The sequence below is a fragment of the Clupea harengus genome, unplaced genomic scaffold (genome assembly GCF_900700415.2).
Source record: "Clupea harengus unplaced genomic scaffold, Ch_v2.0.2, whole genome shotgun sequence".
In the NCBI taxonomy this organism is placed as follows: Eukaryota; Metazoa; Chordata; class Actinopteri; order Clupeiformes; family Clupeidae; genus Clupea; species Clupea harengus.
The window spans coordinates 14,569-41,146 of NW_024879899.1; the positions used below are offsets into that span (position 1 = coordinate 14,569).

A 26,578-nucleotide genomic window follows, 5' to 3' on the forward strand; every position below is an offset into this window, starting at 1 on the left:
GGTTCAGGGCCTTGTTTATTGTGAATAAGAGCTATGGTAATCATGAGGGGAACAGAAATATGGGAACACTGAAATTGTTAATGTCAGACTGGCTTTTAAAAGACTGTATAAAAGTCCACTCTTTTAATCTAAAAAAATGTTTATCAAATGTGGTCATACCTTGATGGCAACTCATTTGGGACTTGGCCCTGATATGTTGCAGCTCCGGAGACAGTTCTAGAGGTGGGCTGCATTGTGGGTAAAGGTACCCCTGGCCCATAAAACCATCACTAGGCTCACTGCAGCTCCTCCTCTTAGTCAGTGAGTCATCATGCCACTGCCACATGCCAGTCATGTCAAGCTACACGGTTTCTGTCAAAACATTTCCTAAACAGGGATTGAACAAGAATTAGTCCCATTAGGTCAGATCTTGAAGTCGTATACACAGCCCCAAAATACTACCAAACTGTCACAGATTAGCATCAATCGGAGATCACCTTGAGACCCCAGCTCTTAATAAGTAAGCCAAAGGCGCACTCTTTTGTTTTTTCTTGTCCTTTTAATGATGTGTGTGGTCTATACAGCAAATTCAGCAGAGGAGTCGTTAATAATAGTCAGAGAGCAACAGTAATAACATTAATAAGAATATTGAGAACTGTGTTATTCCAAAAGACACATAATGAAATTACAACAAGGATTATACATGAACAAAACCAACCAGTTAGCTGACTGACTGCTCGAAACCGGGAAGTGAGGAGGTTTCTGATTGGCTGGGATAGAAACAGATGATTCTGTATTTGGTTATTACTATGTCATTTTCATGTTTTGTTAATGTTTTTTTTTTCTCCTTTTTCATCAGTTTGTTTTACAGAGGCAGAAAGACAGTCCTTCCCTTTTTGAATGAAAAAACATCTTTTCTATGCAGTATATGTACAAGATTACAGCAATGGGCAATTGATAACAAGGATAAATGATGTTACTTGCATAACAATAATGTATGTTATAAGTTGGTATTAAAAGTAAAAAATAAAATAGTAAATAGTACCTTGCAGCCATGCCACTGTTAGCATTTATCACCATTATGTCCTCTCTCACATCAACCCCTTGCATCATAAGGGGAAGAACAATGAAATATTCAACCACTTTGCTTTTCCTTTAAAAAAAAAAAAAAAAAAAAAACAACAACAACTCCGATGTTGCCATACATTCCACCACACCAATTTCTTCCTCCATCACCATACTCATTGCTCCACTTTCCTCTCGGCCTTCCAAAGACACGCACATACACACATATACTCTTTTGCTCATTCGTTCACACACAGACATTAGAAAAATACACACATATGATAAAGGACGTAAAAATGAAGACAACGACAAAACAGAAAACGGGTAATAAAAAGTTTTCTAAGTGCCACCACTCCGTCTCCCACCCCACCCCACCCCCCCTGACCCATACAGCTTGCAATTGCTCTGTGCCCACTCCTCTCCCCTCCTCTCCACTCCTTCACTTCCTCCCCAGCTTCATCTGTCCATCGCTCTCCCAACTCCTTATATTTTAGGCTCCAGTCCGTCACCTCTTCATTCAGCCCAAGGCAGTGTAGTTTTAGTCCTTCCATCCACCTCCTCCACCAGCAACCCTTCCCTCCCTCCCTCCATCCCTCAGTTTAGTCTATGAGTTCATGTGCTCCACCTGGATGGCAGAGGTGGAGACGGTGAGGCAGAGGTCTTTGTGGGCCGACAGGTCGGCCACGCTCACCGGCTTGTACTGGATCTCCCCAGCCGACACGGTCTTGTACTGGTGCAGGTCGAAGGGGCAGGGCACGCCCTCGCCCGATGCGTAGCTGCTCGGCGGGTTGGAGTTGGGTGCGTTGGGCGCCTGGCCGCCTCCGGGCCCACCTGCCGCAGCCGCAGCTGCGGCCGCCCTAGCAGCTGCAGCCGCCGCAGCCGCTGCTGCGCCCCCTCTCCCGCGCCCCCTGCCCCGGCCCGTGCCTGGGGTCTGGCCCTGAGCCTGCTGGGCAGCCACGGCCGCCGCCACGGTCAGGGGGTCGGGATTGTGTTTGCGCATGTGCTTCATCAGGTACGTCTCCTGTTGAGGAGTGGAGAGGAAGGGGGAGACGAGGGTTAGGAGTCACAAAACCAGAGCCTGAATTTCTAAAAAGCAAAGACTGCAATTTCTTCTGACAAACTGCCAATGTCTTAGTTCTGCAAAGGGTTCTATGCTTTAATAAAAGCAACTGAAGGAGCTCATCATATCTCCCATTATCTTAGTTCTGCAAAAAGGTTCTATGCTTTAATAAAAGCAACTGAAGGAGCTCATCATATCTCCCAGCAGCCTTATACTGTATGGAACCTCTTTTCTTTTAGAGGGGGGTGGGGGCAAAACGGTGGTAAATTTGCTCGACTCAACTTGTGCAGCCACCGAATATTCTAGAGTAACCTGGAAGCACCCACACCCAACCCTGTTATTTAACATCTGATAGGCATTTTAAAGCATTCAAATTTAACATTATTGGGTCTCATATTTCAATTTACATTAAGTTACCAGGTTATCAATTATTTGTGTAGACACACTACATCATACACATACACATTTTTAGAAGATACATTTATGGTTAGGTTGAAGATTTCATCATATTCAAAGTGCATTGTGAGACTACTTAAAATGTTTTTTTTTTTTTCAATTTAGGACCCAGTGACTTGCAAACACATGCAAAACATGACATGCCTAATCAACATGAAATCTACCTCACAAAACCGCAAAAGTAGACAATAATAATTCCTTGGCAGCAAACTTTGTAAACTAACTAAAGTACTTTGGATGGAGAGGGCAGCACATCAGCACAGGGATTACTAGAGAGTACTGACCAGGGTAAAATACAGAACAACATACTTCACACATAGGAACTTATGACAAGGAACTATACCTATTGGTATGAGGCTAGAGACTGAAATAATTTGTTCTGCTACCGGAGGGATAAACTACGGTCTCTCTTCACTAACTTTTTTTAGCACCTCAAAACTTACTGACTCAAATTGGTGTGTTGTCCTGTAGCATATTGCTAGCAAGGCTACTGGAAGAGGGACACAGAAACATTAATTAACGTCTGCACCCGAAAATCTCTCATTCTTCTGAAAAGAAACTACTGGAAATAACATCTAGGCCTCACTGAAGTCTGAACAAGGCAGACAAGGAGGTGTGGTTTTGTGTGAGGGAGAAGGCTGATTGGCTGGCATACCGAGGTGTAGGCGCGATTACACAGGCCGCAGGAGTAGAGCTTGGCGTGCTTGACCGTGTGCGTCGACAGGTGCACCTCCAGGCTGGCCGCATCCGTGTAACCACGATTACAGTTGTGGCATTTGTACGGCTTATCCTTGTTGTGCTGCCGGCGGTGGGACTGTGGCAGAGTCGCAGAGAGAGAAGTAATGTGAGAAAACATTTTTCTTTTCTAACGCACCTTTCAAAACCAAGGGGTTATGCCTGATGAAGATGACATCAGGGAAGTTCTACATTTCAGGCCCCTGCTTATTCTACCTTGCCTGGCATCAGCTGATTCACCACATTTGATATTGCAAGATTACTTACTACACACTTCATTATCACAATGTGGAGTTTTCTCTTCATCAGCAGTATCAGGGATGACAGTAGTTTTACCTGGAATATAGCTGTGCTAACAGTGTTGTAAACTGTAGTTTAAGGAACTCCGTGTGGAATGGGTTGCAGACTGTCAGCCTAGCCTGAGTACAGTTTTTTTTGTAGCTGTAATGTGTGGTGGCCTTGCCTGCAGGTTGGAGAGCTGAGTGAAGGACTTCTCACAGCCTGGGTGGACGCACTTGTACGGCCTATCACCCGTGTGGATCCTGGGAGGGAGGGGGGGAGAGAGATTTCAACTACAATTCCCAGCATCCCTTTCACCTACTTCACCAATCATTCCCCCTACACAATCGATAACAAACTCACAGAGAAAGGCGACAGAGCAATAAAAGAGAGTTGGAAGCGAGAGTGGGCGAGAGAGAGAGCAGAAGAGGGGGAGCGGGTGGCAGAGGGGACTGGAGGGGGGGCGGAGTGGCTTCAGACGGGGCGGCGCTAGCTGTCCCTGCCCATTACCTGTGGTGCTGCTGTAAGTGACTGAGCTGCCTGAACGCTTTCTGGCAGTAGGAGCAGGTGTAGGGCTTGGCCCCGGTGTGGATGCGGATGTGCTGGGCCAGGTAGCTGGAGTTGGCGAAGGATTTGGAGCAGTGGGGGCACTTGTGTGGCTTGGCCTCTGTGTGGTTTCTACCAAAGGGAGGGGAGGGAGATGGGAAGAGGGAGAGAGAGAGAGAGAGAGAGAACAAAACACAGAGAGAGAGATATTTTTATAAGATCAACGATGACCTGGGTATAAGAAGAAAATAATCACAAGGGGAGGGGGGGAAAAAAGAAAAGGGGAAGCTGTGGTTTCTTGTCTGTGTCTGAGTTGCGAAACGCAGCACATTAACAAACACCAGGTGCAATCAGTGTGTTTTTATCTCTCTCTTTGTCTCTCTCTTGTTTTCTCTCTCTCTCTCTCTCTCTCTCTCTTTCATTCTCCAGCTCTTTTACTTCCTACGCTCTCCCATAGTAATGTGCTTCTTACTGTGTCTGTGTTACTGACGGGGATTTAAGATGAGCCACCTCTCACTCTCCTAGTGGAAATGACAGGAAAAAGAAAAAGATACAGGATGGAGGGAGGAAGTGAAGAAAGAACAAACAAAAGGACCATTCACTACAAATCAGAGAGAACGAAAAGAAAGAGAAGAGACTGAAAGGAGGAAAAAGATTTAAGGGTTAAGGCAAGTAATGATAAACGCCATATCGAACATATTGCTTCATACTTTCTTGTGTTGTGCACAAGGGCGATACCTCAAATCTACACAAGTTGTTTACAAGATGTCAAACTAAAGAAAGCATGTGCACACGGTATCTTCAGACATGGGGTGGGCATGAATGGAACTGAAACTGAGGCCTGCACAAGCAGCAGGATCATCAGAAAGAGAGAGAAAGGTTCAAGAGGATTCAAGATCATGAGCAGAAACAAAGATGAGGGACAGCCATCACTTCCAGGACATCTTGAACTTGAGAGAAGATGAGAGCAGACAGATGTGTGTGGTGTGCGACACAAAGATGAGGAATTCAGACGGATGACAGGCATGCGTGAGGTAGAAGAGATCTGTGAGAAACAGAATGGAAAAGACAGAGGACATGTGCATGACACTAAATTGGATTGCATTAGGGATAAGAGTGTGGAGTTTTAAGGCTGATTTATGGTTGTACGCCGATGTGAGCATTTATACTGGTGCGCTACTGTGTCTGCGTACAAAAACTCAGTAGATGGCCATGTTCGTACACAAACCGAATTCGTTTACACCCCCCCCCCCCCCCCGCCTTTTAGTTTATTTTTTAAGTTAGAGAAAGGCATTGTACATTGTACTTCATTATTATAACCAGAAAAAAGTCAGAGGTGATTTGAGCCACTAACCTTATCTACCATTAGCAAGCTAACTACCCACAAAGTAGACAGCTTGTTAGCGAAGTAAACAGCGGTCAGATATTAATTTCGGAGTGACTGGTTTATCAACACCCCCCCAAACGTCAGGCAAGTGGACCACAGCCTATTCACACATTGAATCTTGCTTTTAGAACAATTAGTTTGACATCGTCTTCATGTAAAAAAAACTGAACCAACTGGGGAGAGCCCATTTATGTGGACTCATATCATTTCAGTGAATTTCGGAGTGGCCTGGCTAGGTCCAAAATTTATTTTCAACATGTTCCAAACCAGAGTCCAGCTGGTCAACGGAGCTGTTGAAAAATCAAAGTGCTGTTCCTACAGGAGTGGCTAGCATCGTGAATGAGGGTAGGCGAAAAGGCAGAGATAGATAGAGAAAAGGAGATGTGCGGGGAATAAACAACAACCAAATGCCGTATGACACAAGGAAAAACAAGTGAGACACAAGTGAGACAGAAGAGTTTGAAGCAAGGAACTGCAGGTTACGTGGCCTACAGGTAGACAGTAGATGGAGAATGGAGATCAGAGACACTGAGTGCTTCTCTGAGGTGGCTCACCCACAACGTTCGACCAGCTCTTGAGTCATGACTCAACCTGGCTACACGTGAGAGTGTGAGTGTATCAGAGCAGGGATGGGGAGGGGAAGGGGCAAAGAGAGAGAGAGAAAGAGAGAGAGAGAGAGAGAGAGAGAGAGAAAGAGGGAGGAGAGAGAAAGAGAGAGAGAGAAAAAAAAACTGCAAAAAAAAACCTGTGGGAAATCAGAACAGAAAAGCTGGACAAGTAGAGCAAAACTGACATTTCTTGTCAGCAACAGATTGACAGTCATGCACTTACCACATATTTTGAGAGACATAGTCGTGGTTGTGACTATTCTAAATGACTGCAAAATTACATTCAAAACTTAATTGAAGAAAATGATCACAATTTTATGTCCTTTAACCCCAAATGAAAAAGTAGTGCTGTCAGTGTCCAGTTCCCATCCTCTAATTTGTTAAGAATATGTGGTAACCATGACGAGCACATTTACACATTACACATTTCCAGGCACACATTTCAACAAACATACATTTTAAAGTGCACACACAGGTACACATGTTTCCTGACAAACAAACACACACACACACACACTCCTGGTGAGTACTGGGTGTGGTGAGTGTGTCTCAGTACCGTGTGTGCTGCTGTAAGTGACTGAGCTGCCTGAAAGTTTTCTGGCAGTAGGAGCAGGTGTAGGGCTTGGCCCCGGTGTGGATGCGGATGTGCTGGGCCAGGTAGCTGGAGTTGGCGAAGGATTTGGAGCAGTGGGGGCACTTGTGTGGCTTGGCCTCCGTGTGAGACTTGGCGTGGATCTGCATGTCCGACTTGTTGAAGAAGGTCACAGCACACATCCTACACCTGTGTGTGTAAGGCGGAGAGAGAGATGGAATGAAGCTACGTACAAGGAAGTGAGAACAATGGTTTTGACTTGACACTGATAGAGGTATTTCACAAAATGAAGATATTCAGTGATATTCTTGTCCAAGCACCAAGCCAATGACCAACTCAAGCCAATCTACAGCTAAGACACAATCAGATTTGTTAACAAATAATCAATGGCTACAATTGGCATTTCAAGTAAACAAATAGGCAAACCTGTAAGATTTGTTCCCATCTTTGTTAGCATGATCATCTTCGTCATTGGAGAGGTCATAGGGGTCAGCTCCGTGGTGCTGTATGAATAAGAAGAGAGACTCTTGGAGGTACTGCAATAGAGTTTCAAAGCTTTACAAGAGGCTGTTGCAGCGTCACATAAACAGCACAAATGTCTCCCATCTACAACTAAACTTGCTCTAATTCCAGAACGAGTGGACATTCCCTTACTTTTTGTAACATAAAGTTACCAACCCTCTACTATTTTGTCATTTAAGTTTGTTTTAAAGATGCAATTCCACCAACCTTCTACTACAAGACTCACCTGACCCCCAGCTGCAAGGTGGGCGAGGATCAATGCATCACTTCCTGTTGGCAGCGTGTGGACAGGACCCTCTCGGGATAGCATGGATTTCTTCTTCCTTCCTCGTTTTGAGGGGGTTGGCATAACGACAGCTGGGGGGATGCTGCCATTCTCTTTCTTATCTGGGAAATAAAGTAATAAAAGAGGGAGGGAGAAAAGACACAGGAAATTGGAAAGGGACAGGGACCACAACGAAGGACTGCATTTCCCGAGTGTCCGCAGAATACTTCCCTCGGATACACAGATATGAGATGAAAACCAAAATTATGAGCGTACAAAATGAAGCTCATCAGTTTTAATAAATGGGAAGAAACCATACATTCCATTTTGCCAACCACCACACTTTACACCAGTAATTAAAGACAACCGTTATATTTCATACAAAAAACTTACTCTGTGAAAATGTAATCAAACAACTGTGCTTTGAATTAAATGGCAAATCTGCTGAGAAATATTTATAATGCGCAGTCAGAGTGCGAAGCATCATCAGATGCCACGCTGCAGCTCCTTTAATAATGCATCACGTCGCATCAATTATGCAGCCCGGCTCCTTCTCATCATTTTGCTGCTTCACAACACAAAGAATTGTCTGCAGTGGCTCAGAGGAGATGACGCTTCTTTAATAAACCCCCAGGTAGAGACAGTAAAGCGATCCAGGCTATTTTTAATCTCTGCTATTTTTTATCTGCTAATCACAAATTGTTTTGTAACCCATAACGACACCTTAAGATGATTTAACACAGAAACGATGGAGATTATACAGCATCACTCTGTCACTATTAAAATAAATTCTGATCTGGCTTAGTGGGACCCGTAGCTAACTCTGCAGCAAGTATGTAAGAGTAGATAAATATCTCTTTTAACAAATACAACATAATTGACATTCTGAATCCCTCCATGTTCAGTGAAGATGCTTCCTTTGTTCAACGTGTGCATAATCTTCCCATGCTGCTGAATGTCTCATAGAATGCAAACATATAGAAACTGAATTAAAAATGTTAAATATAAAACCATTCTAAAATGCAACCCTTTTTCATATGATTTGATCATAATCTTCCAATTAAATCATGTCCAGAGGTGCTTATCCATTTTCTACAGGAACCGATCATCTTTGTACATGAGGAACTCATTACATTTCTTCTGTGTAATTGTACTTTTACATATTACTCAAAATAGATAACTGTGATCAATCAAGTGATTTAATGTACAAATATTTTATATTAAATGAATTATACAGTATTTATTATTATCATACATTTATATAATGACTGCATATGACCTATTGTATCAATTCAATTTTTTCCCCTTCCCTTTTATAATATAATGAATTCCCAGATACAAGAAAATATGTGTTCTTCTACACTGTTTTGCCTGCTTGTTTTCATGTTTTCAAGATGTAACTTTCCAGATAAATCGGGTAAACGTAATGGGTGACGTCGTATTGGCTTTTATCATTACAATTTGTTTGCGTGTGTGCAGCATGTGTATTGGACTGTCGGAGCCAATGACCAACTATTTCCAGATCAGCTGTGTGCACGTTACAGGTGGAATGGGCTGTGGTGCAGCTGTACTGGTGCTGACGAGGGGTCAGAGGGTAAGGGGTCAGTCTACTCACACTGGCTGTGGAAGTAGAGGGAGGAGGGCCGGCCGGTCTCTAATGGAAACCGAGAAAAGAGGAGAACACACTCAACACACAGAGCTCTCCCTCCCTCCCTCCATCAATTCATTCCTTCCTTCCTTCCTTCCTTCCTTCGTCGTCTGCCAACATGAGGCGCCCCAGTGAGCACCCAGGGTGTTAGCTATGGCCTTGAGCAAGTCGCGCAGGGGGTTAGCAGAAGCATCAGCATGCCTGTGTGTATGTGTATGAGTCTAAATGGTAAGTTAATCTGTGTGTGTGTGTATGTGAGAGTCTGAGTAAAATGGGTCACAGGGATTCTGTTCCTAAATGAGCTGAAAAAGACACTGGGAGATTAATGTGGGTACATGAGGATATGGACTAGAGCAAGTGTCCTTTCCTAGAAGCAGTGTGGGACATCTAAGGAAGGAGATCCATCTACCCAACCCAGGGAAAGAGAAAACCAGCATTCCATGTCAGTTATTTTTGGTCTTGGAAAACAACTGCTAAACTAGAACCTCTGACGTCTCCTTTAATGGGTATAACACTCTGTCTGCTCTGTTTAGCTTGCTTTCTTTTCCTCCTTTTTCGCTCTCACTCTCTATCCTTGGGTCCTTTCCATAAAAATAAGGTATCATAATTGTACTGCACCACACTGGCTGGATATGCTATCCAATGAAAATAATTTGAATGAGTATATGAGTGTCTGTGGTCACGACCTACTGCGTGTGTGTGTGTGTATGTACACACATTTGGTCTGTCTGTACTGAGGCTGAGGTGCAGAGCTAGCGGCTGGAGGTTGGGAGAGGAGGGGGGAGGGAGGGGTATCGCTGCGGAGGTGAGTGAAGGAAAGCTGGGAGGAAAGAGGTTCTTTTTTGGGGTTTGGGTGGGTGGGGATATGGGGGGAGTGTTTACCTGCATTTGAGGGGTGCAGTGTGGACACTATCATGGTAGTGGCGGGGGGTCCAGAAACAAAAGATTGGGACGAGGCAGAAGGGGAGACCAGCGTGCCCTGGGGAGTGGTGATCACTAGCCCCGCTGAGAGAGAGAGACAGACCGTGACCTGAAGAGCACGCAGCATGGCACTGTGTGACATCACCAGCTCCACAACCAATCGCCACATGCCAAAGGGTTCGAACACGCCCACCAGACCACATACTTGATGTGGTCGGAGAAAGTATGCTCATTTAAGGCTGGCTGAATTCAGTCAATAGAAACAGGCAGCATATTTTGGCTGGTTGTAAAGTTGGAGTGACACACTTTAACAAGCAAACAGATGCTAAACCCCATGAGTAAACTAAATAAACACTAAATAAAATACAGAAGGAGGCTACGATGACAGAGTGGTGAGTGAATGAAGAGAGGAAGCACATATGGCCAGGAAATAAACAGGAACGTAAACAAACACAAACCAGTAGGTGGACAGAAGAAAAACAGATGGATTAAAGGAGAAAGACAGAGCGACATAGAGAGAGAGAGAGAGAGAGCGAGAGAGAGAAAGAGGGGACACCAACCTGCCGTCATGATGCCGGTGGAGGGCATCGGCACCACGGTGATGTTCTGCGAGGTGTGGGGCGGGTGCAGGTGCGCCCCCACCGCAGCCATCTGGGAGCCACCACCCCCTTCTTGCTTGGGGCCCCGCCCTACGGCACCTGCGTCCATGGAGACGGAGCCAGGCACGGTGAGCACAGCGGCAGGGTAGTGGGAGGACGAAGAGTGCGGGAACGTGCCGGCCTTGTCCGGGCCGAGCTGCTCCTTCATCTTGTTCAGGAACATGGCGTTCTCAATCTGTGAAGGGAATGGGGTGGGAAGAAGGGGCAGGAGTGATGGCAGGGGGTAGAAGAGAAAGGGCAAAAGCCAAGGGAATTGGAGGGGGGCAAAAAGGTAGAGAGAGAGAGAGAGAGAAAGAAAGAACGGGAGGTAGAGAGCAGATGAGGGAAGAGAGGAATGATGATAGAGATATGAGATGATGAAGAAAAGGAGAGGATGGATGGGTGATATGGATGGATTGAGGAGAAGGAGGGGAGAATGAGCAGTGGAGATTATTTTTGGTGGGGCTGTGAACACCAAGCTCTAGCACAGCAAATTCAGGATCAGCCATCGCAGCCTGATAAGGTGCAAACTTAGTCATTACTTTTTATTTGTTTTTGCCTTTTTATTTTTTCTTTACGTATGGTGTCTTCGTTTAGAGGCACAGCCATGTACAGTACAAGAGAGTCCAATAATAAGGTGTCTACCTGTCCTTGCACTGTGGGAACGGGAGACCAAAAGTATGATGAGTTGAAATGGGAATCTTCCATTATTTCTGCAATTGAAAAGCAACATACTAGTAAACACCCAGCCGCCGTGCGTCGCTCCGACAGTCGAAAACCAGACCTTGCCTTGCCAGATTTGATAACGTGTGCCCAGGATTCGGCCTGGGCACTAGCTACTAATTGCTCAGGCAAGCCGTGTTCTACCAATGGTCCTGCAAAGGGATTTGTGCCGATGTACTGGCATGCACTGTGCAAGGTCTGTCTGTTGGTTTGGTCACGTTTTGAAGTGTTTGCGTAGTGGGTGACCCTATACTTGCCATGTAAGACGGACCTTTTGCCTCGTAGCTTTGTTTGTTTTATGTCAATGCCATGCTTACTCCCACGTGCAAGACATCTTAGGCATGCATCCCGCAAGTCTTTTCACCGCGAAAAGATGAGCGGCAGTCCTCCCGTGTTTCCACTGCCAACACAATTCATGGAACGCTGTGATTGACTAACTGGATGGATGTAAAAGCGACCGAAATAACGCCAAAGCATTTGGGACAGTCTAAACACAAATGTCACTGTGATGTTCCAATTATTGCGTAGCTATAGTTTCTTGAGCGTGAATTTGTTATGTTAAGTAAAGAGAGAACAGAGCGTACTGTGAGACACTCTCCGGTGAAATTCGAAAGATGAATTTGCACATCACACATGTCAGACACCGCCAGCTACGCCCCTTTGCTTTCAGTCGCTCGCTACATGGCTGGATGGCCGGCTACTACTATTAATAGCTCTCCAAAACAAAAGCTAACGATCTAGCTAGCCTGCGACAAACACTGCTACGTGGATGTTATGATGTATAAATCAAACAAATGTTTATGAAATTGTGCAATGCATTAGGTGCTCGCGAAATCTGCAGCACTGCCAAGGATAGCGATATGTGAAAAAAAATTGTTCTAAGTTGGAACAAGTTAGCCAAGGTTACCTAGCCAGCTATAGAATAATTCACGTGAGGATGGTGCAGCTCATTTTTACTTTCTTGGTTATACATTTCGATCTATACCAAACCACTTAAACACGAAATGTCATCTGTTTTTATTGTTTGTATCGTTAGTTGCAACAACGTTTTTCGCCTTATTATTTTATAGCTAGCAAAACAGCTAGCTAGCAAAAACAAGAAACAATCCATTCAAAATGATATTTGAGCAACAGACTAGCTAGCTTGCCTCCATTAATTTTGTCTTTTGTTAGCTAACAGCCTACTGTACATTGAAGAGTGAAAACCATGCACATATAAACTTCCGCTAGAAAACAATAATGTCCCTATGCCTGCATCCCTCTCCCGTTAGTCTCACTGTGAAAATAAAAAAAGAGAAAAAAAAAAACTCGCGGATAAAAAAACGAACAGAGAAAAAAACGTCGACGCCAATGCCCCTGTGCGAGACGCAGCTTCATGCAGACTTCCGGCTGGCGAGACAGGGGAGAAGCACTCGTGTGAGTTGCTCAAATTATGAGAAATAATTAACAATTGAGTCGTTACTGTATGTTAATTACCGGTGATGGTGACTCCCTCTCAACCCTGGGTCTCCCTCGGGCCGGGACAGTTCGGAAACTTCGTCCAAATCCGCCCGAACCCTCAGATTCGCCGTTTTTTTCCCTCAAATTTTTTTTTTCTATTTTTTTCCCTCTTGTGGGGCAGCCCGACTCTGTTTCTCGACACTTCCGGTGAATGAGGTCAAAACACAAAAATGGTTCTTTTTCACCACCGACTTAGCTTCCGTCATGTGAGGTCTTCGCTTTCTGGTAGGACAGCCCATAGACATAAATACAACAATATATAGATGACATCTAAATATGTCTATGGGACAGCCTACCACAGAGCCATCTCGATGGATAAAGAATTTGAACAATTTGAATATGATGTTGATTTAATTTGTATTTCAGTATGGTAGTATGATTTAAATAACGTAAAATAGACTAATGGTCTAAACTTTAGTCTGCGTTGCCCATGTTAGGGATAGGCTTCTTATTTTAACAGTCTTTTATGGATTAGATCTAGTCTGATTAAAAGAAAACAGTTATTTTCAATCAAAATTGTTTTTACTCTTTGCCTACAACAATCATCAACAGGCTAGATGATTCTCAAAATGTCACAAAGAAATGATCTGTTTCATAAACAATGCAAAGTGCACTTTAATCCCAGCCAGCAATTATAAAGGGCTTTTTAAAATTTCTCCATCAATGGCAGTTACAGTTGCATAGTTCATGACTGTCACCACTCTATCATGCACCCCCACATAAAGGCAGGATGCTCGGGAAAATGGTTATATGAATACATTACTTTTAAACATTTTAATTTCCTTGTAAATATTTCAAAAAGTGTATCGATATTTAGTTCCAGAGTGTATTGATTACATATCACAAGCATACATATTGCCTTTTACATTTTTTGTCCCAGCCTTACTGCAGAAATCAATGTATTTCCAGGCAGGTCTTCATATGGATGAAGCATTGTTATTAAAATCAGGTTACATCTTTCCTCTCCTACCCATAGGAAATGAAGAATATTTCAGAATCGTCAATGATTTTTTTGGTTTGTGGTCACATGGAGGGTGGTAAACATGTCACCATAAATATTAGACTAAGTCTATATTTTGTGTGGACTTTGTTTAACACTCTACATTTCGTGCCCAAATTAATTAATCCAAGTAGTTTCAGTATCTATTGCTTTTGGAAACGAAATGTTACCGTCAATTATGTATAAAAGCTTCACTTCACTTATGCTATTTCACAGGATTAATCCATCACTCATATTTACATGCTAGAGAGGCATTCTATTGTGATAAAGCCTATTTGTACAAGTTGCAGAGCTTGTGATATTTTTTGCATTATTATTTTGAAATTAAAATAAGTACAGGCTACAACATCATAATAAAGTAAAACCTCCGTTATGGTCTTGTTCTAGATTAGGGCAAGACATTGCCTCTAACGCGGTGACATCCTATCTAGCAGATTAAAAAAAAGCAATTTGCCAAGTAGCCTAATACATAAGCCTATACCAGTCTATTAGAAATTGTAGCAATGTCTGTCTGTCTGTTTTTCAGGAACAGAAGCCTGGTTGTTGCTGTTGTTGTGCAGTCCACATGGGTGTGATCAACCACTGCGTACAACACGCCCAGTCTGCTGTTCTTGTTTGCTATTGGTGGTGGATATCTCCATTCAAAGCGGCAAAACATTTAAAATTTGAAATCAAACGGCTGTGTTTCGTTATTGGAGGAGGTCGCACCGTTGTAGGTAAGATTATCGGTATTTTGTCTTTAATTACCTGAATCTTGCGTGATGTCCTAATATTTACTTAAAACGGCATAGGCAAGTTTGCTCTTGAGCTATCAGAATTGATACTTTCTCCAACATTTCCGTTTTGCTTAACTAAGGTAACGATAGCTAGCCTGGGGACCAACGTTAGCTACCATAGCCATATATCTTAACGATATTTAAGTAACGTTAAGTCAGCGCTCTATCATGGGTCGTTTTGGTTTGTCGTGCTAGCCAAACGATGCAAAACAATGATTAAACGGGGTACACTGACATTGTATTTAAAAAATAAACCCATAGCTCCAATACGACTTGGCAACAACACCTCATTTGTAGGTGTACGCTATTTTTGCCATCACTAATGTTAGCTATAGCTAGTTATCCTAGCGAATCTGAATAGCATTAAGTTACATTTGTGTTTTGAAATTGACAGGTGGCAGGGAAAATGAGCAAAATTAACAAGGAGGTAAGTGACTAAATTAACCGGCGGCGAATGTTGCATCATGCCATGTTTACTAACACACCTTTATTTTCTTGGCTATGCGACAGTCATATCCAATATATTCAGGTGTTCTTCAAATGCATGTTGGTTGTTTTGCTTTGGCATCAAGTTACTGCTACGTACGCTGAACTCATCCGTTCATGTGGTAAACATTACTACAACTAATGTTAAATTAGTTCCAAATAAAGAATGACGTTAGCTGATATTAAGTTGATGAATTGATAACCTTACCCTGAGTTCATGCATAATGTTGTATTTCCAACAAAGGCCAATAGTAATCCTAGGGCAACATCTCTTATGAATCACTTAGCCGGTGTGAACATAACCCATATGACCGTAATGTTGTTATAATTCTATTGTGTTCCCCCCCCCCCTCCCCCTAATTATTTCACTGTCAGAATACAATGTCGCGTCTACCTGTGACTACCAAGAGAGCGCATCCAGACAGCGCTGGGCAAGACCCGCAGCCTGCACAGGTGGGCAGTGTGCTTCAACTAATTAACCACCCGACATCCTACGTCTGGGCTATTCTCAGCATTTTGATTTCATAGGATAATGTGTTTGATCTTTAAAACGCATTGCTATCCCCAGAAGAAAATGCGGAGAGTAGACCAGGATACTCTGAGGGCCAAACAGGCGGCCTCAGTAGTTGGGATCAAGAGACCCGTGGCGGTACCAGTTCCTCGACCTGCTGGTGAGGGACTCATTTAGCGAATCTTCTTGCTTCACTGCAGTTCTCTGATGTTTGTATACTCTGAAAGTGCACATAGCCTTAATAGACCCTTTTTGTCCCTCAGCAAGACGTCCCACTGCTGCAGCCACCATAGCTGGTGTCGGCCCTACAGGTAGGAGAGTTATTTGTTCATTTAGAACAGATTAAATTGAGAAAGAAGGAAACTGTTTGCTCATTTAGCGAATCTTCTTGCTTCACTGTAGTTCTCTGATGTTTGTATACTCTGAAAGTGCGCATAGCCTTAATAGACCCTTTTTGTCCCCCAGCAAGACGTCCCACTGCTGCAGCCACCGTAGCTGGTGTCGGCCCTACAGGTAGTAAAGTAATTTGTTCATTTAGAACAGATTGAATTGAGAAAGAAGGAAACTGTACGTGTACAGTTCTGTTACTACAGGTGGTTTCATTACCTGGTGTGCAGCCTTTTTAATTTAAACAATTATTTTTCTCTCTCCCTTGTTTTCAAGGTGTAAACAAACGGCCAGTGGCCTCTACAGCCAAAGGTATTCCTGACTTATTACCTGTATTTACCTTCTGTAGATAAAACGTTGGGTAATGAAATGGCCCCTCACCTGCTCAAACTAATACCACAGTACGTTAAAACCACAATTTGCCACTTTTTGAGATTTATAAATAACCAGGTTTGGTATAATCTTCAAATTAATTTTGATGGCATATGGTCATGTGAAGAACAGACAAGCACACCTGTCATTCCTGCTAGCCATCCAGGCTATCCACTATGTAGTTCCGTGGTCTGCGTTACAACCCCCACTGCTAGCACAAGTATTGCTAGAATATGCCAGTTAGCATGCCATCAAGCTTTTATCAGTGCCAACTTGGCTATTGGTGCTTTTTTTTGGTAGTCCGGTCACTAGTTTTAGACCAAAAATCCATAATGCTGCTTTAAAAAAAAATGTTTTAGCGACAGATTACTTGTGCATTTCTGATCTTAGCTGTTCTAATTATCCACAATGAGCACAGGTGTAACCAAGAGACCACCTTGGGATTTGAAGGGGAAAGTTTGTGACATGGAAGTCAAAGTTAACACCTACCAGAGCCGCCTGAAGGGGGCCAGTCAAGAAAATGATGGCCTGAAGGAAGCTGTGACACAGGCCCTGGAGCAAGCAGCCAAGCTCGAGAGGGAGAACGACAATCTGAAACGCAAGCTCAAGTAAAAACATTTCCTTACACTCCAGCCAAATATGCTATACTATGGTATGTTTCTCTCTCTGTGTGTGTGTGTGTGTGTGTCTAGTCCTGTAACTAGAATTCTACAATATAGTCTGTAAATGGTTTTGTGTGCGGCTACTTTACAGTATGTGTGAGGAGAAACTTGACACCCTGTCTGGGGTGAAGGAACAGCTGGAGGAGGTTTCCCAACAGAGGGACACACTGGAGAAAGACCTGAGGTCCCTGACCGACAAGCTTAGGGCTGTGGAGACCCTCAACGACGGCCTCAACTCTGAGCTTCATACAGTTCAGGTACCACGCAAAGGGATATCATAATTTTTATGAAATATCTGAAAGTTCTTTGTCATCTTGCCATTTGGCTTCAAAACCTGACGCAAGGGAAGCAGATGTGTGAAATAAACTGGCTAGATTCCCATCCTAAATATGAATTCTGAATGTGCTCCCATCCTCCTCCTCAGAGCCGTCTCTCCATGCAGACATCAACCCTGACGCACACCCAGGACACCCTACACGAGACCCAAGAAAAGGTTCGGGGGCTGGAGGAAAATTTGGCTCTGCAGAGGGAGAATCTACACAATGGGGAAATGGAACGGCGAAGACTCCACAACACCATACAGGAACTCAAAGTAAGCCCTGCCAAAGCTACTGATTGGCCCCTGGATTATCCTGTTGGATTAAGCAGAAGAATAACGCTTCCATTTGAATTTATCACTTTTCTGGGAATGGTGGAAGAGATCCATTCTCCGTTTCAGAGTGTATCGATAGATTTGTCAACCCTCTTGATCCATCATGTTCCTGTTACTAACATGATTTTTAATAGGGGAACATCAGGGTTTTCTGCAGAGTGAGGCCCATGCTCTCCAATGTCCAAGCAGATGTCCCTCACATCCAGCTGCCTACCCACGACAACAAGGCTGTTGTCCTTGCTAAATCAGAAGAGGTAAATGAACACACAAACGGCCAAGCCTGTGTATGTTTAATGTGTTTTCAATGCGCATGCATCACAAGTACTCCCACTTTTATTGTTGTGTGTATGTAGTTTTTAGTGTGATGTAAACCCATCCAGAGGCAGATGTAAGTCAATGGCCTACCAAGTCATCCAGACTTTGAAACGGCCCTCTGTCTCTGCCTTGTCAGTCTCACACAGGCCGCTCTGGGGACACGCAGAAGAACTACAGCTTTAGCTTTGACCACGTCTTCGGGCCTCAGGCCTCCCAGCAGGAGGTGTTTGAGGAGATATCGCTGCTGGTGCAGTCAGCCCTGGATGGCTACAACGTCTGCTGCTTCGCCTATGGGCAGACGGGGAGCGGCAAGACGTACACCATGGAGGGCGGCAAGTTGGACCAGGAGTGCGGCGTCATCCCTCGGGCAGTGCAGCAGATATTCAAGGCGGCCAAAGCACTGGAGCAGCACGGCTGGGAGGTACAACCTCAGTCCTCCTCTGGCTACTCACTCATTTGGACTTCTCCCCTTAACATGCATTTTGACTAGATTCTCATGAGAAGCACATACTGGTGCACTTGCTGGCTTAAACCTTTTTAAGGTTGACATTCTGCATGTTTTAAGTTTCCTTCTAGACACTAGTAGTTATGTCTGGTTTTGCAGTCCAGTCTAGGAAAAACCTGAATTGTTTTAGGTCAAATGTTTCTTCAGATTTGTGTGTTTCTCCATGAGCAGCAGTGTCTTATGTTTGGTGTGTAATGTGTTGTCCATATTATCCCATTTCCAGTATTCCTTCACCGCCAGCTTTGTGGAGATTTATAATGAGACCTTAAGGGACCTGCTTTACACGGGCAAGCCCAACAAAAGGCCTGAGCATGACATCAAGAAAAACCCCAACAACGGAATCACGGTCACCAACCTGACCTATCAGAGTGTCACTAACGAGGACCAGGTATGCTACTCTTTGGTTTTGACCATTGCAAAAAAGAGGTGGTACTGATGCATATGAATGTCTGCAGACCTGACTACTTGCCCACTTGTTAAGAGACCAGACATTTTGACTTGAATGTATGCTTGTGTGCAGTACCAATTCAAAATGCGCAATAGAAAAACACCTTTTGCGTCAATCAGAATGAGGGGAAGCACCATTTGAGCTCAATCCAATATTACTCAGAATGGACAGACATGGTTGTCCGCAAGTACTGATTTTTGTTCAAGGTGGTAGGACTCGGTAGCCTGGATGCCAGACGAACTTAGCCCCGCCCACAACATTTTAGGTTGGGAAGTTCGGTCTGGCATTGCTCCGTTGGGGAGAAAATATGCCCGACCAAAAACTTTACCAGACCAATCAAATTGTCAGGGCGGGCTTTATACGATGATGGACAGATGATCAACAGTAACGTAATCAACCACGTCACCAAGAGCGTTTGGGTTGAATTCGTTTTCAACAAACATGGCTGCCGCTGGAGGGCTGAAATCTGTAGATTCGAGTCTGTTTTAGGAGACATCGACAGCGCATTAATTTTGAAAGAGGAACAGAGAAACGCGATCAAGGCATTTGTCGATCCAGTAAAAGTTAAATTTATCAGCTGGCTCCGATGGTCTACGTTATGGTCATACTACGTTGCTCTGATTGGTTGCAGGTATATCAAATTGAGCAAAGGCTTTTTTTTTTTTTTTTCTGGTTCGGTTGAAACACGGCCTATAATCACAGCCCAATGGAGCCGTATCAGACTCATATTCTGACTAGAATTATGAGTATGACACCGTCAGGCTAAGGACTTGGATGTTTTGTCTGGTTTTTTTTTTTATTTGTGAACTGTGCAGGATGATCCTAAATGTCTGGTTAAAGGGTGTTTTTGTAACTTTATCGTTGCAGGTCCACAACCTGATCGAGTTGGCTAACCAGCACAGGTCCACTGCCAGGACCTGTGCCAATGACCATTCATCCAGATCCCACTCTGTCTTCCAGCTGGATATAGAGGGTATCAACCCCAACAGAGGCACCAAGTGCAAATGTAAGGTACCCAGGAGTGAAATGAGCCACTTTAAATGGAGTTCTGATCATATTGGCTGCCAGATGAGGCATTCAGATCAGATTAACTTTATTGATTTGACATGATCATTAACTATGAAGGGTTTCATTTTTTTTGCTGTGACATTGGTCTACCATTTTTTTAATATGGTTTCTCCATGTTAAGCTTCCCTGTGTCTAGTGGACCTTGCTGGCAGTGAACGCGTACAGAAGAGTCAGTCCCAGGGTGAGCGGTTCAAAGAGATGACTGCCATCAACTCGTCCCTCACTAACCTGGGTATTGTCATCTCCGCCCTGGCCAGCAAGGTATGGCTGTGGAGTAGGGGTGGAATCATGCAGTGTTGTATTTGCTGATGGCAGTCTTCTAAAGATGGCTTTTGTTTTAATTTTTAGGAGAATCACATCCCATATCGCAACTGCAAGCTGACATACCTGCTTCAGAACTGCTTGGGGGGCAACAGCAAAACGTATGTAGTGACTGGTTTAGTAAATAAGTGATTTTTATTTTGGGTGGGTTTGAATGATTCAAACCACATTTGTGAAGTATGTATTACAAAGCTGTGTTGCTTTTAGTGACCCCCCACCCCCTTTTTTTTTTCTCCTAGTTTGATGTTTGTGAACATTGCTCCTGAACTGGACAGTTTTAACGAGTCCCTCAATTCACTTCGGTTTGCCAGCAAGGTCAGTTTCTTTCAGTCCTTTTGCCAGACAAGTCATCACTGATTTAACCGTTATTGATCGTTTTTCCATTTCCCATGTGTTTCTGTTAAATTAACACTTGTAATCTGTGAATTACTTGCTTTTGCAGGTCAATGACTGCGTCATTGGAACAGCCGCGGTGAATCGGAAGTGAATCCGATATTTATATACAGATATGTTTTTAATGCTTTTAAAGTTTTTGAGTCATGTGATGTAATTCTTTTTTTCCCATATGCTTCATGTATGACCTGACATGCATCAGATCGTAACAAATTACACAATATGTGAAATCATACCCTTTTGGAAAAAATGTAAAAATAAAACGTATTTGCAAAACTCTTTTTCGTTATTTGACCAAATAATCACGGAAAACCGAAATTATGTTAAAGGTGAGTTGTTGATCTGTTCAAATGCACCATTTCCTCAATTTTGTTTCATTTTTGTAAATAACGTAAGCGAATGATTTTAAATGTGGAGTTTAACACCCATACAACTCAAGGAATATCTAACTACAAAAGGAGAAATGCATGACCTGGCTAATTGTCGCTTTATCCATTTTGCATCACATGCATATGCACTACGTTTAAATACTTATTTGTTTTTGAAAAATGTTCCTTGCAACTGAAGTCTGAACTACAGACGCGGACTGAAACTTGTCTCATTTGAAATTGGTTGCCATGCCACAGCCGAGACGAGCTTGCACTATTTTGTATCGGCCAAGTCTAGTCTGCTGTCTGTCGGGCTCTTAAAGGTAGCGGGTGTCGGCTTTTCAACAGTTCGTTTGCGGTGCACGCGAAAAGGGAATACATAAACGCTGATCTCCATCAACGATGGAGTCGCCAACAGTTTCACTGGGGAAATTACGTTAATTGCTCATTTACTTTTGGTTGACTGAGAAGACTAAAGTGTAAGTTTACAAGAAATCGTCTAAAGATGATGTCGGTGCTAACCAGTTATAACCAGCTAGATAGCATGTAGCGTTATATGCTAACCAACGGAACTGGGCTTGCTAACACTTCATATATTGTGCAAAACAAACTCATTCGCCATGGAGCTACCAGTAGACATTGTTGGTGTTTAAACGAGGTTGTCTTAAAATATCAGTTACGTCTATTCTCGCTCATACTATCTACCAAGACTCTTCAAGTCTGCACTGATCTTAGGCGCCTCAACCTTTTACTAGTCTTAACTAGTGGCTGTGGTTCGACCCATCATGTGCGCTCTGCACGAAATCATTTGTTTTTGTGAGGAAACGGTCATTACCAGTTTTGTCATTTGATATACAAAGCTAGCTAGTCAAATAAAAATGCATTTCAAGGCCCCAACAGTTCATCCAAAGCTTGAGAGCATTCCCGCATCTCTTTCTCTGGTGTCCACATAACCACGTCTGTCACTCCCATATAAGTAGAAGGACCGTATCTTAAAATGTCGATAGTAAAACACAAACTTAACCTTCTGATGTGCACAAGAGATTTGGCTAGTCCTTGATTTTTAACAACATGGTTTAACTACAGAATCAGATCAACTTCAATGATCACATATAAGTAGCCTACTGTCTTGCAAAGACTATGTGAGCAGAACTTTTTGCTCTGTTACATGCTTGACCTTTTTATTACAGCTTTTGTCACTTCTCTGTGTAAGCTGAGCTGACATGGAGCAGTGTCATAGAGGTGCCAGCTCTGGATCCACCGACACGGTAGTGCAGGTGTGTTTTCCACTTGCCCAGGCGTCTGTGCTGGATGGCCTCAACCGGCAGCGAGAAGAGGGACGTTTTTGTGACCTGTCTATCCATGTGCAGGGCCAGGTGTTCAAGGCACACCGCTGTGTGCTAGCAGCCTCTTCCCCCTACTTCCATGACCAGGTGTGTATATGTAGGTCGACCCAGATATGACAGTACAGACTGTGTACATTAAAAAAAAGCCTCAGTTTTTTTTTTTTTACTGAAATGGGAATCTATCTTGGTGTGCACACCCAGACTGGTGAGCACATCTAGATAGATTCACATTTCAGTCAGCTTAAGACCTTTAATAACTTGAATGCCTCTGCCCATTTGATCTCTAGGTGCTCCTGAAGAACATGTCCACAGTATCCATCCCAGCAGTTATGGATCCTCTGGCGTTTGAGAGTGTCCTCAGGTGCGCATACACTGGCCAGCTTCGCATGCTCCGTGATGACATTGTGAACTACCTTACAGTGGGTAGTGTGCTGCAGATGTGGCACATTGTTGATAAGTGCACCGAGCTCCTCCGGGAAGCCAAGGGGGGCACTGGCACCACTCTTGTGGCACGGAACTCTCAGGAAAACCGCGAGAGTGGTGGGACTGGTGAGAACCCAGGTGGCGTCCTCCATTCTAGATCTGGTGACCCACAGCCCCACAGCCGCCCCTCTCTCAGCGAGAGCCAATCCCCCAGCAGCACCAACTACTTCAGCCCCAGAGAAGCTAACTTTGGGGGTTCTGCCTCTACCGGCAACACAGGCGAGGGACAAGGCCTGAACTCCACCTCCAGTTACTGTGCTCCATCTGGTGGGGAAGAGGCCTTCCTAATTGAGGAAGATGAAGACGAAGAAGACGAGGGGGTGGAGGAGGAAGATCTCATGTATTCTAGGAAACAGGAAAGGGGAAGTAACCGGAGGAAGAAGGCCCTTTCTGGGTGTGACCAAGGAGTGGGCGTTAGTGACAGTTTTGGTGTCTCCTCTTACCAGGATGGAGACTCGCCCCCTCCACAGAAAAGGCCCACGTACAGCCAGCCCAGCATCATGCCCCGCAAGCAGTGGGTGGTGGTGAAGACGGAGCGGAGTCAAGACGATGAGCTGATTGTTGTGTCCGGGGAGGAAGGGGGTGAAGACGACGAGGAGGAGGAGAAGGAGTTGGGGCTGGACAGAGAGAGAGAAAGGGAAAGAGACTTGGAGAGGGAGAGAACTTTCAACATTTCAAATGTTAGGACCCTCTCTGATGAGCTAAGCAGCCGAGCTCATGCTGAAATGGAGACACAGGTCAGTTTAATCCCTTTCTACTTCCTCCACAGCGGTTTTCCAAAGAAATAATTACTTTGTGTATTTTTTTTTAATTGTTCTGTCATTGGTATGACAAACTGAAATTGTAAGAAACTCTAGTTCACACATATTAGCAGCTAGGTTGCAAACAAAAATGAGTTGCTGATTGGAAAACTAATGATGCATTGTTCAGCTGTCTGCTTTTAAGAAATAGCAGATCTCAAAAACATTGAATGACCCATCAGAGCTGAGTATTCGGCACAGTCTTGTAATGTGTAATGTGAAACTTTAGTCGACTTTACTCTGACTCAGTGTATGTTGCTTGCAGGTTGATTACTGTCAGTCCTCTGAAGACTACCTCAAGTATGACAGTGGTCTTTTGGACCACACTTCTCAGCAGAGTCCCCTTGACAACACTGGCCACAATAGCAGCAGAGCTATCTCTGCCCTGTTAGGACCGCTACAGTCAGCTGCAGCCAGGGCACAACTCTTCCCTCTGGACATGCAGGGGAACCAGATCCTACTGTATAGTCAAGCTGCACTGGACTCTTCCTCTCTAGGAGTGGGAAGTGGTTTATCCGGCCCAAGTTTTAAAGGACCCACCCTGGAGCACGGAGCAGTTCATTTGTCTGGGCAGGGGGGCCTAAGTGGGGGGTTGGATGGGCTAGACAGTGGCGCATCTGGTGGTTCAGGGAAGGTGTTCATGTGCCACTGCGGGAAGACGTTTACGCACAAGAGCATGCGTGACCGGCACATCAACATGCACCTGGACCTGCGGCCATTCCATTGCCCTGTCTGTGCCAAGAAGTTCAAGATGAAGCACCACCTGACGGAGCACATGAAGACACACACAGGCCTGAAGCCTTACGACTGCCACGGCTGCGGCAAAAAATTCATGTGGCGAGACAGCTTCATGCGCCACCGCTCCCACTGCGAGAGGCGAGGAGGAGGGGGCTCCCTTGAGGCCGGGGCTTCCCAAGATGCACAGGATCTCTCCCCAACACACCCACTCCAGCCTTCCCACAGCCATGAGGCCATGCAGGCTGAGGGCAGAAACAGCATTGGTGGCAGAAGTGGGATGGTTGTCATGTCTCCACATCATTCCAGCTCTGGCAGTGGCAATTCCATGTCTTGTCTGAGCATGGCTGGCTCTGGTTCTCTGTTGGGGGTCGGCTCCCAGAGTTTGGGGTCAAGCATTTTCGGGTTGGGGGTAAGCAGAGGTGGGTGTGAGGATGAGGTATGTGAGGTGAATGTTGGTGAGAGCAACATCTCTTAGGAAGAGCGGCACGAAAACACTCAGTGAACATTCCCACATCACCCCCAAATTATAAGCTACAAATCTAAACAGGACCATGTGTATAGCTCCCTGACCTTACTGTACATGACTTTGTGTAGATGTTTTGTTGCACAAGTTCATGTGATTTCAGATTCAAAATGCCAAAAACAGTGTCTTTCCTTACTTTCCCCTGCATATCTAACCATGTAGTGGCATGGGAATGCATTTAAAAGCTATGGTACTTTTTGCTGCTGTATAACGTAGACTAGGCTGCTGTTGTGAACTCTTACTATCGTCAGTGAAGATTTAAAAAAAAAAAATCAGAGGACTGTTGATTGAATGTTTTAAAGACTGTTGTTACATCACTTTCAATCATTTCCTCTACATCACAGAAGAGCCGTTTAATGTGTCTTCGGCTTTTAGTGCCAGAACATCATCAGTGTCACCGTTGTGTTTGGGGGGGGGCTCCAGGGAACTACCCCGGCCATTATTGTCACCCTCTGGTGAATTCAGTCTCGCTTCAAAGCATTATCCCAGATCACCTGGGGTGTCAATTTCGAATTTTTAGGCACCGACATCTTTGTTTGCTTTTAATTATGTTCCTCACAAAGTTGAAATTTTGAGTACATTTAAAGGTTTTCCTTCTATGAAGGTGGACTGTAATAAAAGTCAAATTTGCCAAACGACTTGAGTGCTACTGAAAGCCATTAGACGCTCCGATGGCTGGTGCCGTGTGAGGGTGATGGAATATGGACGACTTCCATTACATTTTACTGGAAGTGAGCAAATCTGAGGAGATCTTAAAGCTGGTTTTTTCCCCCCCAAATAGGAGTTTGATTTAGAGTACATATTCATCACTGTAATAGAAGTTAATAGATAAGGAGGGATATATTTATGTTTATACACTACAGAAATATATTGAAATGCATTACAAAATATGAAATAGTAACTTAATGTTGGAATTGACTGCCTTACTAAATATTTCGGATATATCTCATAATCGTGTCCATCCATGACTATCAAATACCTCAGACCTCAGTATATTAGCCCTGGATAGTTGGGAGTGAGTGAGAGATTCTACAGGAAACACTTTTGTGAAGATAAATTAACACTAATTGATTATATCAATATATGATTTATTAAAATAGTTTTGGGAGAGTTAAGTAGTTATTATTTCTTTGGGGACCATGTTGGGCGTGACCTCATATTTGCCTTTTAAAGATTATATATGACACCGACCTCCACAGCTATAACTGCCACACACACCTGTGTGTGTAAACACTGTTGTGGCAGCCTATTGATATTAAAACAAACTGAGCTTACCTTTCATCAACATCTTGTGACATGATGAAAAATAAACACTATCTGGTTCAAAACGTCTTACGCTTCTGATGTGTTGTATGTTCAAGTAGTGATACTAATTTCAAGGTTGTAGACTAAGACTTGCTGTGTAAAAAAGATTGCACAAGAAACCAGAAAATCAGAATAGGTCAGTCGTTTTCCAATACTAATTCAACTAATTAGATTCAGTGCAGAATTTACCGGTCA

General features: G+C 44.0%; 3 protein-coding genes across 11 annotated transcripts; 2 read left to right on the forward strand and 1 right to left on the reverse strand.

Moving 5' to 3' along the window:
- Window positions 1–518: 518 nt before the first annotated feature.
- On the reverse strand, window positions 519–13,185 carry znf384a (zinc finger protein 384 a). Of its 6 annotated transcripts, none has more exons than XM_042705405.1 (12): window positions 12,901–13,184; window positions 11,347–11,414; window positions 10,624–10,897; window positions 10,025–10,147; window positions 9,110–9,148; window positions 7,456–7,616; window positions 7,134–7,210; window positions 6,827–6,896; window positions 4,085–4,239; window positions 3,759–3,837; window positions 3,216–3,374; window positions 519–2,065 (listed from the first exon to the last, which is right to left on the reverse strand). In XM_042705405.1, the coding sequence occupies exons 2-12, from the start codon at window positions 11,407–11,409 to the stop codon at window positions 1,649–1,651; spliced, it is 1,617 nt and encodes a 538-aa protein (XP_042561339.1). In that variant the 5' UTR covers window positions 11,410–11,414; window positions 12,901–13,184; the 3' UTR covers window positions 519–1,648. The 6 variants fall into 6 exon arrangements, with proteins under 6 accessions (XP_042561339.1, XP_042561334.1, XP_042561335.1 ...); XM_042705400.1 differs by having other exon boundaries at window positions 4,085–4,252; window positions 6,672–6,896; XM_042705401.1 differs by lacking the exon at window positions 9,110–9,148 and having other exon boundaries at window positions 4,085–4,252; window positions 6,672–6,896; window positions 12,901–13,185.
- A 1,330-nt stretch (window positions 13,186–14,515) lies between these two features.
- Window positions 14,516–21,096, forward strand: kifc1 (kinesin family member C1). Of its 4 annotated transcripts, none has more exons than XM_042705396.1 (18): window positions 14,516–14,640; window positions 15,095–15,127; window positions 15,562–15,639; window positions 15,755–15,857; window positions 15,961–16,008; window positions 16,163–16,210; window positions 16,361–16,396; window positions 16,875–17,064; window positions 17,210–17,375; window positions 17,543–17,710; window positions 17,905–18,024; window positions 18,222–18,506; window positions 18,814–18,978; window positions 19,906–20,044; window positions 20,228–20,367; window positions 20,455–20,528; window positions 20,667–20,742; window positions 20,870–21,096. In XM_042705396.1, exons 2-18 carry the CDS (start codon window positions 15,107–15,109, stop codon window positions 20,912–20,914), a joined length of 1,902 nt encoding a protein of 633 aa, XP_042561330.1. In that variant the 5' UTR covers window positions 14,516–14,640; window positions 15,095–15,106; the 3' UTR covers window positions 20,915–21,096. The 4 variants fall into 4 exon arrangements, with proteins under 4 accessions (XP_042561330.1, XP_042561331.1, XP_042561333.1 ...); XM_042705397.1 differs by having other exon boundaries at window positions 15,758–15,857; XM_042705399.1 differs by lacking the exon at window positions 16,163–16,210.
- A 96-nt stretch (window positions 21,097–21,192) lies between these two features.
- Window positions 21,193–26,409, forward strand: zbtb22b (zinc finger and BTB domain containing 22b). Its single transcript, XM_042705395.1, has 4 exons — window positions 21,193–21,667; window positions 22,379–22,621; window positions 22,822–23,754; window positions 24,083–26,409. Exons 2-4 carry the CDS (start codon window positions 22,412–22,414, stop codon window positions 25,028–25,030), a joined length of 2,091 nt encoding a protein of 696 aa, XP_042561329.1. The 5' UTR covers window positions 21,193–21,667; window positions 22,379–22,411; the 3' UTR covers window positions 25,031–26,409.
- Window positions 26,410–26,578: the final 169 nt, after the last annotated feature.

Coding starts and splice junctions, on each gene's coding strand:
- kifc1 (XM_042705396.1), top strand. CDS start 15,107: ATGAGCAAAATTAACAAGGAG. Junction 17,065..17,209: donor AATCTGAAACGCAAGCTCAA/GTAAAAACATTT, acceptor GCTACTTTACAG/TATGTGTGAGGAGAAACTTG. Junction 20,743..20,869: donor CACTTCGGTTTGCCAGCAAG/GTCAGTTTCTTT, acceptor TTGCTTTTGCAG/GTCAATGACTGCGTCATTGG.
- znf384a (XM_042705400.1), bottom strand. CDS start 11,409: ATGGAAGATTCCCATTTCAACTCATCATACTTTTGGTCTCCCGTTCCC. Junction 10,148..10,623: donor CACCGGCATCATGACGGCAG/GTTGGTGTCCCC, acceptor TCTCTCTCTCAG/CGGGGCTAGTGATCACCACT. Junction 2,066..3,215: donor GTAATCGCGCCTACACCTCG/GTATGCCAGCCA, acceptor ACTCCTCAACAG/GAGACGTACCTGATGAAGCA.
- zbtb22b (XM_042705395.1), top strand. CDS start 22,412: ATGGAGCAGTGTCATAGAGGTGCCAGCTCTGGATCCACCGACACGGTA. Junction 22,622..22,821: donor CCCCCTACTTCCATGACCAG/GTGTGTATATGT, acceptor TTTGATCTCTAG/GTGCTCCTGAAGAACATGTC. Junction 23,755..24,082: donor ATGCTGAAATGGAGACACAG/GTCAGTTTAATC, acceptor TGTTGCTTGCAG/GTTGATTACTGTCAGTCCTC.